Source organism: Larimichthys crocea, chromosome II (assembly GCF_000972845.2).
Source record: "Larimichthys crocea isolate SSNF chromosome II, L_crocea_2.0, whole genome shotgun sequence".
Classification (NCBI taxonomy): Eukaryota; Metazoa; Chordata; class Actinopteri; family Sciaenidae; genus Larimichthys; species Larimichthys crocea.
Window position 1 is genome coordinate 2,607,312 of NC_040012.1, and position 14,111 is coordinate 2,621,422.

The following is a 14,111-nucleotide window of genomic DNA, read 5'->3' on the forward strand; positions in this document are numbered from 1 at the left end:
TTTGAAGCACTTTGAGAAACACACCGACAAGCTAATATCTTAGTTTTTATTAGTGGGCGTCACCTTGGGCTTGTAGTCCTTGAGGTCCATGTGGTCCTGGTGTCGGTACTGGTTGGTGAGGGGGACCAGGGGAATGATCTGCGGCCTCACCAGTGCCCGCTCAGCCAACACCTCTGCCATCACCTCGCCGCCATAGTCTGACATGACGTTTCTGGGAAAGAAAAGAGATGAATCATCATCCGACTTTTATCTCCGTTTTTAAGCTGTCAGCTGTCAAGACTTTTCCCTTTAGCGTTGCCCCGCTGTCTCACCTCTTCTCAAAGATCTCCAGTGTGAGATGCAGCAGCTCTCTCTTGCTCTTCTCTCGCCTCTTGATCATTTCCAGGATGGTGACGGCTCGGCTGAGATCCCTGCGCAGCTTCAGCATCTTCTCGTAGGACGCCTCGTCATTCTTACGGTTCTGACGGTCGAAGGAACAAAGAGTCAGTGAGCACATGACATAACTATGATGAAATGGAAACTTCATGAACAACACAGAGACACTGAAACAAAGCTGCCAATAAAACCTGTTACACTATTATCATTCATTATAATGATACACATTAATTCACGTGTATCAGACAGCTTGGATGGAAACAAAACTGGTTACTAAGATCAAGGCTAAATTCTTCAAATGACCACTTGGTGGCATATATGACCTTAACAAGAGGGTTGAGAGGAAACTACAGCTTCATGGTGTCTGCGCTCAGCAGAGTATCACTAAAATAAGAAAATAATCCACAGGAATGTACTTTAAATCTATATTTTATGGGAGCTTATGGGAGTATCTGGTCACTTTTGTGGGATGGAAGGCTTTTATCGTAATGCAGTATGTTCAAACAGTCAAACTTCATGTTTCTTATTGCGTATTAAGTGAAAAAACTCAACCCTCAACCATTGAAACTCTGCTGTTAAATAGTTTCTGCCCACACCTATACTTTTCTTCTGTTCTTCTACATCAGAACCTGATCGAGCTAACCTGGCCACGCTTCACAAAAGACAGTGAACGCGGTGAAATATAACGACTGTGTGAACATGACAAAGTATTTCCAGCTTCCACCCCGAGTGGGTCTGGAATGAACCGAGCGTGAAGGCGACCGACCTTCCTGGTCTGCATCTTCTCGGTGCGCCGTCGGAAGGCCACATAGGGATCACTGGTGCTGGAGCCGTCCCGTTTCTCCTGCTTGACGGTGGGGATGAGGGAGTTGGCCTTGCTGTTTTTCCTCTTGCGGCTCCAGTAGTCAAACACCTCCTTGATGAGCTCGTCGTCCTCCTTCAGCAGCAGTTTGGCCTCCGGAAGGCTCACCAGCTGAGAAACACCGACAGGAGTTACATTTCTGATAAACGGGACGCGTTCAAACAGACGTGAGGGCGACAAATCTGTCACGGCAGGCTCGCCGCGCTCAGGCTGTCTTACCAGAAATGGTTTCAAATTTGTGTTACCAACTATTTAACGCTCATTGTGCATTGGTCTGTAACGCAGACACAAAGGCTGCCGACCTGCTGTCCACTGCCTTTCTCCAGCCGGTCTATCATCTCCTCAAACTGCAGCAAGCTGATCTCCATCTTCTTTTTCAGCTTGTTGACAAACGCATCGTCGTCCGAGTCCAGGTCGTAGTCTGGCTGCTCTGTGTCCAAGCTGAAAGCTGCAGAGAGGCAAAGAGAAGGAAACAGACTTCAGACGAGACGAAAACAACAACAAAAAAATCTAATTAAAACTCAATTGCAAACTCTTGTTTCTAAACCTCTCCAAGTATTTGGTGCAGCTGCCTTCATGTTTTAAACTTCCTTTGACAGCGTTTAGCTTATCTTTGATCAGGCATACTGGCATGTGGGGGACGATATGTTGTTGGATCCATGAACTGGACTGAAAATAAAAATAAGGGTGGGGATGACTGACTCCACAGCACCACAGAAAGTCAAACTATTTGATCATGTTATGACTGAAACTGCTTAACAATCACTTTAAACTTCCAGTTACTGTTGAAGCTGCAGCAAAACTAACTTTTATTCACGGCATCACTCCTGTGTGTGCGATTCACGACCGCTTTCACCATCTTAGAGGGTTCAGGAAACAGACAGGTCCTCTTTGTGATGACAGGTTTCATGTCAGATATATACAGACGGTTGCCTGGCAATACGACTGTGAAGGCCACTCCGCGCCTCAAGTGAGAATTGTACATCCAGCGTCAGTTGGCGCTCACTGCCAAGTCACAAAGTGTTCACAGAGATGGAAGCGGTGTATTCTATATTCTCGAGGCGAGGTTACCACCTACACGGTGAGCCATATTTAGATCATCACTTAAAGTGTTCATGGAGGTTTTCAGCACTACGACACAGCTGAGATCAAAACACAGCCTGACGTGTGAAGGAAAAAACTGTCCTACACGATGAAGTGAAAGAATATTTACCGCTTCACCGCGACAGACAATGAAGCAGACGAACTTCAGTCAGTGACAGCTGAGAGAACCACGTTACTGTACCGCTGCAAAGGACAAACTGACGCCGTGAAACAGGAGGAGGAGAGGAGAGAGAGTTCGCGCTCAGAGCAACATGACCAGTCGGATTATTACAGCCCGTGTAAAAACAAACACGCCGTGACCACAAAGAATTTGACCCAGTCACCGAGCAAACCGTGAGAACGGCAGCGCCCCAAACAAAACAGAGCGCACTTTCATCCTCAGACCGAGTTCAGAACTTTTTATTGTTATATTATTATGAGCTGCCGTGCGAGGGAGACGCCGCCGTCTCTCGTTATGGCGCCTTTGACCCTGTTTTATCTGACTCGCTCTCAAACTTGTGACGAGACGTAGCTGGGAGTTTCACTCACATCCTCCAACACCGCCCAACGTTTCCGGGATAATTGAAAAGTTTGTTTGAGCCTCGGCTCATTAACTTTGTCTTTTTAATCTGCTGCTATTTTCTTGTGAGCGCCCGGGCAGCACTGCGCATGGGCGACCGTCTGCAGGGTTAACAACGGAGTGAGATGGTTAAAATTAACTAGCCTGATGCGGCGTTCGACTCATCCTTAATGTTGAGCCCTGAAAATCCACATGAACCTGATGCAGCCCCTCCCTGCAGAGGATATTGTATCCATTTAATTTAACAGGACAAACGGTTAACTGTAAACACGTGCTTTAAGAGGACACCCACCCGGCATCTGTTGGTTCTGAAGGTTAGGGACACGTTGGATGATCATCAGGTGGAAACACAGAGACAAGTGAAAACATATGGAGCGGCTGCAGCGGACACACAGCAGAATATCTGGCTGGTTTTTTTTTGGCGCACAGTTCAGTCACGTCCAACTTGATAACTCAGACTGACCCGACACTTTAATGGAGTCTGCGTTTATTGTATATGAAAGCTGAATAATGCGCCCCGAGTGTTTCTGCGGGTCAAAGACTCGTCAGTATAATTTCAGCTGAAGCATAAATTGTGACTCTCTGCCCTTCGCTAATGGTCGGATGTGACCACATTTCAAGACACTGGATAATAATAATAATATCATCATGAAATATAGAAAGCCATCCACTCACTGTGGGTTAGTATTTAAAGTTTGTATCATTTCTGGTGCCAGCAGTGTGTGTGTGTGTTTTAAACACCGCCACATCTGCTGGAATCACATTAACCTGCCTCCCGTCAGACGTGCACAGCTGCTGAGCATGAAATTAACCAGTGTATAGACAGTATGTGCTGCTTTGTCTTTAAAACGATAACCTCAGCCCAGATTTACTGAAAGCAAATCAGATTCCACGTTGACCTGTCGGCAAGGCAACTCTGAGAAAACTCGTCAGAGCTTGCTGTCATTTCTCATCCGTCGTACATTTTAAATTTCGGAATCTTTGTGTGGACGTTCGTTTCTTCGCAGCAGTTACAGATTCGAGTTTCAGCACATCCGACTGTCACCTTAAAAAGACGACGGTACAGATTCAGAAAGCGGCTGCTCACAGCTTTTCGATATTCTGGTACAAACGTTTTGAAAGAGATCGATGCTGAAGTTTTCTACACTTCACAGACTGTCTGGACCACGGAGGAAACCCTGAAATTAGTCCGACAGCAATTTGACAGGACCCAACATTTGTCATTCGAGGCTCTCGGCCGATAGCGACATCTCTGTTTAGCGCAGAGCAAATTGCTTTTCCTTTGAGCAACAATCACGGCAACCGCCTGTGACACAGACACGGTTAGCGGACTGAGCAATCTAACAGAGTCATCTTCTTTGATATCATTACCAAACTATCCAATCTCACACACTCATTTACTCTGACACCTGTATGACAACTCGGTAAAAGCTCGTCACACACACACACACACACACACACACACACACGATGCCATTAAGTGGATGTACAGCTGTCAGAAACGAGACGTCCTCTGCTACCTACGAGCCCGTCAGTCACTGGATGGGTTCAACATTTCATCAGCCTTTACAGCAAACTTAGCCAACCGCCTACATTCACTTTTAATGGCACAAACTTGAACTTTTAGAACTATAAAGCTGAACATAATGAAATGTTATGATACAGGTCTAGAGAACATTCCACTAATTGCCACTTAATTTTGATCAACAGCCTCCAAGTGACATTTAATGCATTCAAAATAATTGTGGGAAACACTATTAGGACCTAATGAAACAACCCGAGCTCCCTGATCCACTGCATCAAACTCATTTTCTCTGCTTTCTGCATCACATTAAGAGGAGCCCGCACTTACGCTGTATGTGAATTAGCTGCTTTGGCATCTTGAATTCCCCGGGGTAGAGGGACTCGTAGTACGTGATGTTGCTCTCTGCCTCGGGGACCGGGATGACCATGTTGTCCCGCTTCTCGCCATATACCTGCTGCGCCGAGATGGCCCTCTGGAGATGGTGTTCCTGCGGAGAGAGACAGACGGAGGTGAGACGCCTGGATGACGGGAGGACAGATGTGCTCGTACGAAGCTTAGCATCCTGGATAAAAAGGCTGGAGCCACAGTTTAAAAAATGAAACCTGGAACCACATGAAGACAAGTTTTATACATAGTACAGGTAGTCTTCTACAGCTCGCTCCTCTCTGGTATCAACATCACATTTCACCAGTTTTAGCTTCCCTGCACGTTTTAGGATTGACTTTCGGATTGTACCGATCACTTTTGAAGCCCGTCGGGGTCTGACCCCTGACCACGTTTGCCAGCATGATAAGCAATCGCATCTTTTTGAACGACCTGCCCGAGGACATGAAGCTCGTCGATTCAGCCAACTCAAATCACTTTAACTCATTTACAGACTTTTTTCTTTCATCATCTTTCTTTTCACTGTTTGTTCTTTATTATAGAAAACGGTTGCACGTCTCAGTAACAGCTCTGCTCCTGAGAATATCGAAGCAGATCTGTGGGTCAATAAAGATGGAATTGCAGTACGAGAAACCCGCATCAACGTCACATAGTTTGTCCACACACAAGAAAATCATCTAAAAAGGGAATCAAGTCGATGCATCATCTGATTTTTAAACATCAGCCTCAGATTTCCAGCATGGATCGGGCCTGTGCTGTAGACCTGCACGGACACGACGGGCCACAGAGCTGTGAATGAAGCGGCTTACGCCAATCAGCCACTAACGCTAAGCTCCAATTATCCGTGCGCAGCAGCGGTTTCACTGATTCAGAGTGAAATATTCTGAGCGTGAAAACCTGCAGCCATCATCGGGATCTTGTTCTTATTCGAACTGTGACACAGCCAGGCCTGCGCGACTTCTAATTTTAGTGCAAGTTTAGTAAAACAGCGAGCAGCTTCAATCTTGAAAAACAGAGCTGAACTACGCTAAATGTTTTATTTATTCTTTATCATGAGGGAGGGAGGGAGGCAGTCTGTTCTGGTTACGCCGCCTTTGACCCCGTTTTATCGTAGCTGGGAGTTACCTCACCAATTTGGGAGGCAATTACAACAGAACACAACATTGCCCAACTGAAACATAATATCAAGCCTGGTAAACTCTGGAGCGCCACAGGGACGATAACACGCTGACTCATGTAGACACAAGCTAAAAAGTACACCTGCAAAGTGAGTTGTGAGAAGAAGAAAAAACGACTATTATCCAGTTACACGTTGGGCAACATCTGGTAACTAGACAACACGGCAATCCGTGGACAAAACAGGCTGCACCGGAACAAACGGAGCCACGTGACATCATTTCATGCTAAATATAAACTTCCGGATACTTTAAGATGCATTCATAAAGCTCGTCTCTGCAGACGCCCATCGTGGTTGGGCTATAATAATATGTGCAAGAGGGACGGGGACACATCTGAACACGCCATCTAATCACCATCATCTCCTCGACACAAACACAGAGGGGAGAAAACTACACCGTTTTTGTCTCTGCCGCTCTGTCAGTTGGCCTTATCTACCCGCCACAAGCATGACGAGAGCTGCTGCCAAGCCCGCTGAGGGGGGTGGTGGGGCTGGGAATGTGCCTGGAGGAAGGCAGACAGAAAGGCTGGCTGACTGGTTTGCTGGCGGGCTGCTTGTCTGAACCGTTGCAGTCAATCCGAGTAGTAGTAGTAGTAGTAGTAGTAGTAGTAGTAGTAGTGGAAGAGCCTTTGGCCCGGAGCCGGGCGCTGAGCCACTGGCAGGCAGTCTGTCAACAAGGCAGCGTGTTGCCGGCCTCGTACAGCAGCTCTCTGGAGAGGAGGTGTGTTTATTGTTTTCCCTACGGCGGGGTGGAGGAGGAGGTGGAGGGAGAGAATCTCTGTGCCTGGAGATGGTGGAGGGAGGGAGTGAGGCGGAAAGATAGATAGTGACTAGTTTTGCTCTCTCTCTCTCTTTCACACAGTCTGTTATGGTTACATCTTTCCATGAAAGGCGACTTTGCATACTGCCAAAACAAACACTATTAGTCAGCCGTGGCACAGTCACTGTGGTGTAAGAGGAGGACAGACGACACAGTAGCACATACTGAAAAGCTTCATTCAGATTCAGCCCGTGCAGTCTAAACTTCCCCGTGTTCAAACTGAGCTGCCTTAAGTGTTTTGAACTGTAATACCTTAAACGTCCACTTGAGGCTGGCTCCAGAAGTGAGTCAGTCTCCATAAGTCCCCATGTTTCACAGCAGAAATAAACATGTTTACAGCCTGGTACAAAAAACAGTTTTGGTCTCTGTAGCTAATTTCCCCGTTCATGACAACTGTACTGAGGGTGAATTTATAAACAACTCACCTGTTCAGGTTATATTAAGGCTTAAAGTTATGCAGCGTTAAGAGCGTGGACGCTTTGATTGACAGGTGGGTGTCGTTACAGATCAATATTTAGATTAACTGGGAGGTGGAGGACGTGGTACATCCTCAATGGCAGGGTGAGGTCACTCATGCTGTCACTGGTTGAAACCCAATAATGTCACTGCTTCTTAATGTGATGTGCAGCTTTCTGAGGACTCGTATAATTAGTGCAGGGAGTGTTTCGCACATGTTGAGGGTTCAACATCATTTGTTGTTAGCCGTTACAGCACATTCATGAGTCTGGGTGGAGAATTGGATACGCTCCTTCACAGTGTGTGTTATTTCATATATATCACATGACACAGTGACATTCTGTGAAACCCCCCCCTCCATTCACACAGCTCAAATACCAACACGGGAGAGATAGCTCAGTATGAATGACGACAAACTCCCCAAGGGCTGGCATATTTCAGTCAGCTCGCACAGTACATACATAAATCATACGAAACAACAACCGCCCGGCGGTGCATAGTTCCCCCCTCATAATTAATCTCAACGTGCAGATGAGTTTTCCTGCAGGTGTTGGAAAGAGGGGGAACGTCTGGATGATCAGCAGAGCTTAGAGCTTTGCTGTTTATGAGGACAGCAGTTGCTCACGTACCGCCTAGATTTTATTCATTGCACACAGTAGCTCTGTATCCTGAACAACAGTTGGGGTTCGACTCGGAAGAAGTGTTCAATCTAAGCGTACCCCTGACACCATACGATGGCCTGAAGAAAAAGGTTAACCGCTTATTACAGCAGCGACGCGCGGACAGCCGTGGTTTCAATCACAAAGACGGCCAACAAAAGTGATGTTGATCGCAGCTGAGCACGAATCAATTCACGCCTTTGTAACAGCAGAAGCCAGGCGAGCTTTTCAAAACGCTACAAGGTTTTCTAATCAGAGAGGCCCTTGACACTCTCGCAGAGACCTCGCCAACACAAAGCGAATCAGAGCAGGCTATTCCACGTGGTGCACAGTCAGGTATTATTTCATCCGGAGAGCCTTCACATCTGCAGGCCGAGTGAAAAACACGACCACGATTCATGGTCAGGATTTTAGTCACGAAGACGATCCAGCTTAAATTTACATGTTGAATGTCACGGTAATGTCATTACATAAAACAAATGTGGTGTCACACACACACACACAAACACACTTTCAGAGTGCAGAAATTCACCCACATGGGCTGTTACACTTCATGTTTGAGCTGGAAAAGGATCTTTTCTGTGTGTTTTGCACTGATGTGACTATGCAAACATACTCAGCAGGCTGCCCCCAACTCAAACTTGAATAAATATTTGAGTTAAATATTATTCAACGTGTTAAATAATTGAACATTCATTGTCAACCAGCTCTCGCTGACTTTGCTGGGAGCTGCTGATTCTCCTTCGCTCTGTGCCGCAGTTTGTAAATCGCAGCTCAGTCTGCTGGATAAACTTTGCAGTGACACTATTACCACCACAACACGCACTGTTCTCTGCATCACACAGAGAAACGGTCTTCATCGAGCTGACGATGTATCGCTCAGGCTGTACTGAATCCGTCCATCGTTTAAAAAAGGTTTTAATCCGTGTTTGTTCCCTTCCAAAGAGGCAGCAGAGTAAACTTTGGGTGATCTACAGTATTATATCATGTGGTTTGTAGTCATCTGTAACAGTTTCAGTCTTGTGTATTAAATCTGTTTTATTGTGTCCCAGAGCGCTGTGTTCATCAGCGCCATTTGGACTTTGGGGGCTCACGGTTTCCTGCAGTCTGTTCCGCCCGAGGCGAGTGATAACATGTTGCATTTACAGTGCCGTGTGCTCTGGAGATCCGCTCCAAGGATGCTTCTCCCTCGTTTGAAGAAGTTCCTGCAGACAACTCTCTGCGCTTCCCGGAGGCGTCTCCATACGGAAAACTCAAAGCTTACACTTAACCTACTCGTAGCATTCGCCGTGACCTCTTCGTGTTCCTTCCCGATACCAGTCCCCCTGGCGGGCGTCTAAACCCCCACGTCGACTTCCTCGGGCTTCTCCACAATGAGGCAGAAACTCATAAGAATCAAACGGCCTTGAGCGAAAACATGTCGGCTGCCAAACCTAATCAAGCAATGTGTTTGTTTACTTTCCCAGCCGTGGCTATTTGCCTGGGAATAAATAGACTTACAGTGAGGTGAGCGGTCGGAATACAGAGCACGCACACACACACGCCTCTTCTCTTGGTCTCGCTTTCTCACACATACACACACGTCCAGAAATAGCCTTCTAAAATGACCACATCGATCACTGTCAAGTCTGCTGAGGCAGCCACGGTCTCCTCCACCTACACCAGCCGTCTCGCCTCTGACAGCTACTGTCCCAGACACTGTAAATGCCACTTAACGTGATGGACAGCCGCAGGGGACGGTCAGCCGGCGCTGTCTAGGGACGCAGCTACAGTACAAAGCAGTTTTATGCACGGCATGGGAGAGAGCATGGCGGGTGTTTTTTTTCTCCTCTCTCCCACACCGGGAGCAAGCGGGGTGGGAAATTAACAGCAGCTATCAGACGGCGGCTCTAACTACGCGTCAGTTTGTAAAATAAGTGGCCGAGAGTTGAGAAACTTTCCGTTCTTTAAATTTAAATGTTTGTTTGAAGGCAGAAGCAGTGTCCGCAGGGCAAAATAAGTTTTTCTACCTTGAGTGTTTAGCCTGCTATTGCATAACAATGCTGTGAAAACAATTAATCACAAAGAATTCTTCCATTCATCAGGTCAAATCACTGGAAAATCCCTAAACTCATTGGTCATCCTCGCAAATGGCTCCAGCTGAGGCTCGTCTTGGCTGGCAAACTTGATGTGGAATTGGACTCAAGAACCTGCCTCGAGGCTGGTGTTGATTTCCCACGCTGCCCACGTACGCGTCGATGGGGGCGGGGGGAGAGACAGCTGACAGAGGCAACTTTCAAATTTCACAGCATGTAGGCTTGCGGAGACTTTGGACAGGTGACATGCCCCACATTCCCACCCAGCAAGGTCACACAGCGAGAAGCTGGTGGCCTGCCAGAGTGAGAGTGTGTGTCTGTCAGTGTCTGTGTGAGTACAAGAACTGTGTTTGGCAAAGGAGGCAAACACAACAGATGCCTGCGGGTTCCCACCAGGGCCGCAGACACTGACCTCACTTTCACCCAAACGTAAACACAAGGCCGAGTTGTCTGGCCCAAAACAAACAAGCCGCACGTGCTGCGGGGAGTTTCGGCAATGACGGCTCTGTAGCCGAGCCAGGCTACGTGCACACACGCCGCCTGTAAATTACTAAACCACATGCTGGAGTCCGAGCGGCGACGGAGAGCGCTACATCCAAGTCTAAATCTACAAGTTGCTCTGTCGTTTTAAGCTCAACAAAGCACTGTTAAAAGCCATTAGCATAGAGTACACCACGCTTTCATCCTGCAGACCACTGAACACAGAGTGGTGGTGGCAGGAGGTTAAGCGCATCTCCAGAAAGACAACGTGGAGAATCAGGGGTGCACATCCCCAGTGGAGGCCCACAAAAATATCATTAGATTCAGTATACTAAAGCAACAACACAATACCTTTAAACAATGATGTCCACCCAACACCTGACGTAAACTGCTCCAAACAGAGCGGCTGGCATGCAGCAGGCCTTGGCCTGCCTCTTATGATAATATAACTGTTACATAACTGAGCACTTCAGCTGAGCGGAGCACAGACTTTGAAGTGACAGCAACCCCCTCCTCTCTCCTCCGCCTCCTCCTCCTGCTGCCCTGATCTCCTCCTGAGCGCCACGTGCCGCTGGTCTGCCAGCCTGCTGTGCCATCTGACACACTGAACCCCTGACACCGAGCCTCAGCGAGAGCTCGGAGCCTGGCTGCAACATGCTTTCAGTGAACAACAGCAACAGCATCAGCATCCACCAACACGGAGGCCTGTAGTGATCCAACATCAGCCAGAGATACTGGGTCAGCTGGAGAACACTGATATGCTTCCTGGGGGACCCGGAATAAAGGGGTTTGTCTAATAAATGGCATGTATGAAGAATGGAAGCAGGAAACAGCGATATTCCCCCGGGGTGCATCTCTGGTTTATAAACAGCCCGTGTGGGAGGCAGCACAGTCGAGACCGGGGTCGCAGATTTTGTTTATCTACCTGCCTCTGTGATTAGTGCATCCCTGCATCCACACCTGGAAACATCACCAAAAGGTTAGGTAGTGGCTTGGAAGCAAGCAAAACCAAGATGTCAACAGACCAGAGAGAGATGGTTGTTATTATAGTGACAGCGCCTAACATGAGATAAAACTTAAGGTGAGGTCAGTGGTGCAAGAGTGGGGGATTAAATAACACACCCCTCTGATCACGACAGTTCAAACTGTGGTTTTAATTGTTGCAATAAGCCAAGCCACAACGAAGGAACAGAAGCACACTGCCATACAAACAGACATACAGGGTTGTATCATATGTAGATAATATCATGACCCAAGATTTTGTTTATCTACCTGCTTCTATGATTAGTGCATCCACACCTGGAAATATATCTCTCTCTCTCTTCAATGAAATACTTGTAGAGTTCCCAAGGTTAGCCAATCATCTGCCAAAACAAGCTTTCAGATTCAAGTAACAAGCTCTGAAGAATTGCAAAATCAAGATGTCAACTGATGATGAAATTGAAAGAGGATAAGCACGCCCAGCATACAAACAAACATAAAGGGTTGTATCATAGATAATATCACGACCCAGGATGTTTATCTACCTGCCTCTATGATTAGTGCATCCCTGCATTTACACCTGGAAATATCACTCTCTTTTTTAGAGTTCCACCAAAGGTTAGCCAATCATCTGCCAAAATAAACTTTCAGATTCAAGTAACAAGCTCCAAAGAATTGCAAAATCAAGATGTCAACAGAGAGAGATGGTTGTTATTATAGTGACAACACCTAACATGATACAACCTTGACCCTAAGATGAGGTTAACGCATATATACACACCCCTCTGACCACTACAGTTCAAACTGTGCTTTAATTGAAAGAACAGACACACACGTGCCATATAAACATAAAAGGTTGTATCATAGATGATATCATGACCCAAGATGTTTATCTACCTGCCTCTATGATTAGTGCATCCACACCTTTCCACCAAAAGGTTAAGGCCAAAATAAACTTTCAAATTCAAGTAACAAGCCCAGAAGAATTGCAAAATCAAGATGTCAACAGAGAGAGATGGTTGTTATTATAGTGACAACACCTAACATGAGATACAACCTTGACCCCGAGGTGAGGTTAACGCATATATACACACACACAGAGAAATTAAACAACACACCCCTCTGATCACTACAGTTCAAACTGTGGCTTTAATTGAAAGAACAGAAGGACACCCAGCATACAAACAAACATATTGTATCATGATCAACTGTGACAGCACACACACACACATATATATCCAGTTAAAGATGCCTGACACTCATCCTTCAGTGCATGCAGCAGTGTTGACATTTCAGTCTCGGTAGCAGCAGCACATATAATCTGAAATCACGAGCTCCCCCTTGCCCTGGTCTTTTGCAATTACGCCAACACAAGCCTCCCCCCCTCCTCTCATCCTGACAGACAGACACAAAATGTCGGAATCGCTCAAGTCACATGACTCCTTTGTACTCAGAAAACCACCTCACGCACAAATAAACCCGCAAAACCGGGTGATTTTATCCGATACCGACACGGCGCGTGCCCGCCTCGCCCGACCGTTGGTCCGGAGTGGCGCGTGCGGGGCCGTTGGCGACACAAACCGTCGTGTTTCTCCTGAGAAAAACCGGCGGCCATTTTGTGATAGCTTGCGCAGAGAGAAAAAAAAAAGCCCACCACCACCGACCATTTCAAAATAAAAATAAATAAAACCAAGGTTGTTTTTTTTATAACATTTTACGGTTAAAGCATACCGATTCCTCTTCTTTCTCCATCCCCGTAGGCATCTGGGGCACGGCCCGGTTAATGGATGCATATTCGTGTAGGTCGGGTAAATCCTCACAACGGAAGACGGGTAGTGGCTTGGAAGCGTCCAGCGCCCGCGCCCGAAACGACAATTTACTCATTATTTCACAAGTCGAGATGCAATATAAATCTATCGGATCTCCTAATATTCACAACGGTGCCGAGTGGAGCTTTCATGGATGTTTCTGTGCGGTTATTTCTCTACTCTGACGGTTCGGATTGGCTGTAAGCTTGTAAATTTAAGGGCGTCGCCAAACGGAGCCGGGGGGAAAGGCCCGGATCTTGGTCGCTCTCTCTCGGACTGTTTCTCTCCGACGCTCCGCTCCCCTATCGTTGGCTCAGTGCGCCATGGACAACATGGCGGACATTTAAAAACTCTTTTTGCTCTGTTTCTGCTCGGTAGCGGTCCAGCCCCCAGCGCGCGGACCGACCATTCCCACACGGTCCCGAGCGCTTGCGCGTTGCGTGGGGTGGGGGGAAGGGGGCATTTTAGTGCAAACTAAACTCCGCCGCACGTTTATTATTGACATGAACATTAGGCACGGCCCAAATATATATATAAATATATATCAAGTAAAAATAAATAAATTACATTTATTATGTTTAAACATCGAAATTAAAAGTACACAAAGAAAAACAACTTATATTAAAATATTACATGAAAATTAACAATGAATTGATCAATTATAAATTTAAAGCTTTTAGAGTGTAACTCCTCTGCACATTTTTTATTCCTCTGTACATATTTATATCCTACGCAAATGTTTAATTTCTCTGCAAATGTTTAATTTCTCTGTACATATTTAAATTTAGATCCACCTCAGGTTCATTTTAAAACATATGGCTCCTGTGTTATAGGTTCATTCTAATG

The 14,111-nt window shown here is 46.5% G+C and overlaps 1 protein-coding gene across 4 annotated transcripts in view; it reads right to left on the minus strand.

Annotated features, from left to right (window-relative positions):
* The window catches only part of LOC104934051 (enhancer of polycomb homolog 1), a 29,511-nt gene that overhangs the window by 8,672 nt on the left and 6,728 nt on the right, over positions 1–14,111 (minus strand). For 2 of the 4 annotated variants that reach the window (XM_027288912.1, XM_019267433.2), the window contains exons 3-7: positions 4,753–4,912; positions 1,540–1,685; positions 1,142–1,348; positions 312–460; positions 64–211 (exon numbers count right to left, since the gene is read on the minus strand). In XM_027288912.1, the coding sequence (XP_027144713.1) occupies positions 64–211; positions 312–460; positions 1,142–1,348; positions 1,540–1,685; positions 4,753–4,852 (750 nt within the window). In that variant the 5' untranslated portion in view covers positions 4,853–4,912. Of the gene's footprint in view, positions 1–63; positions 212–311; positions 461–1,141; positions 1,349–1,539; positions 1,686–4,752; positions 4,913–13,188; positions 13,687–14,111 lie in introns of those variants that run through there. The other 2 variants (XM_010749620.3, XM_027288921.1) reach the window with 2 other exon arrangements.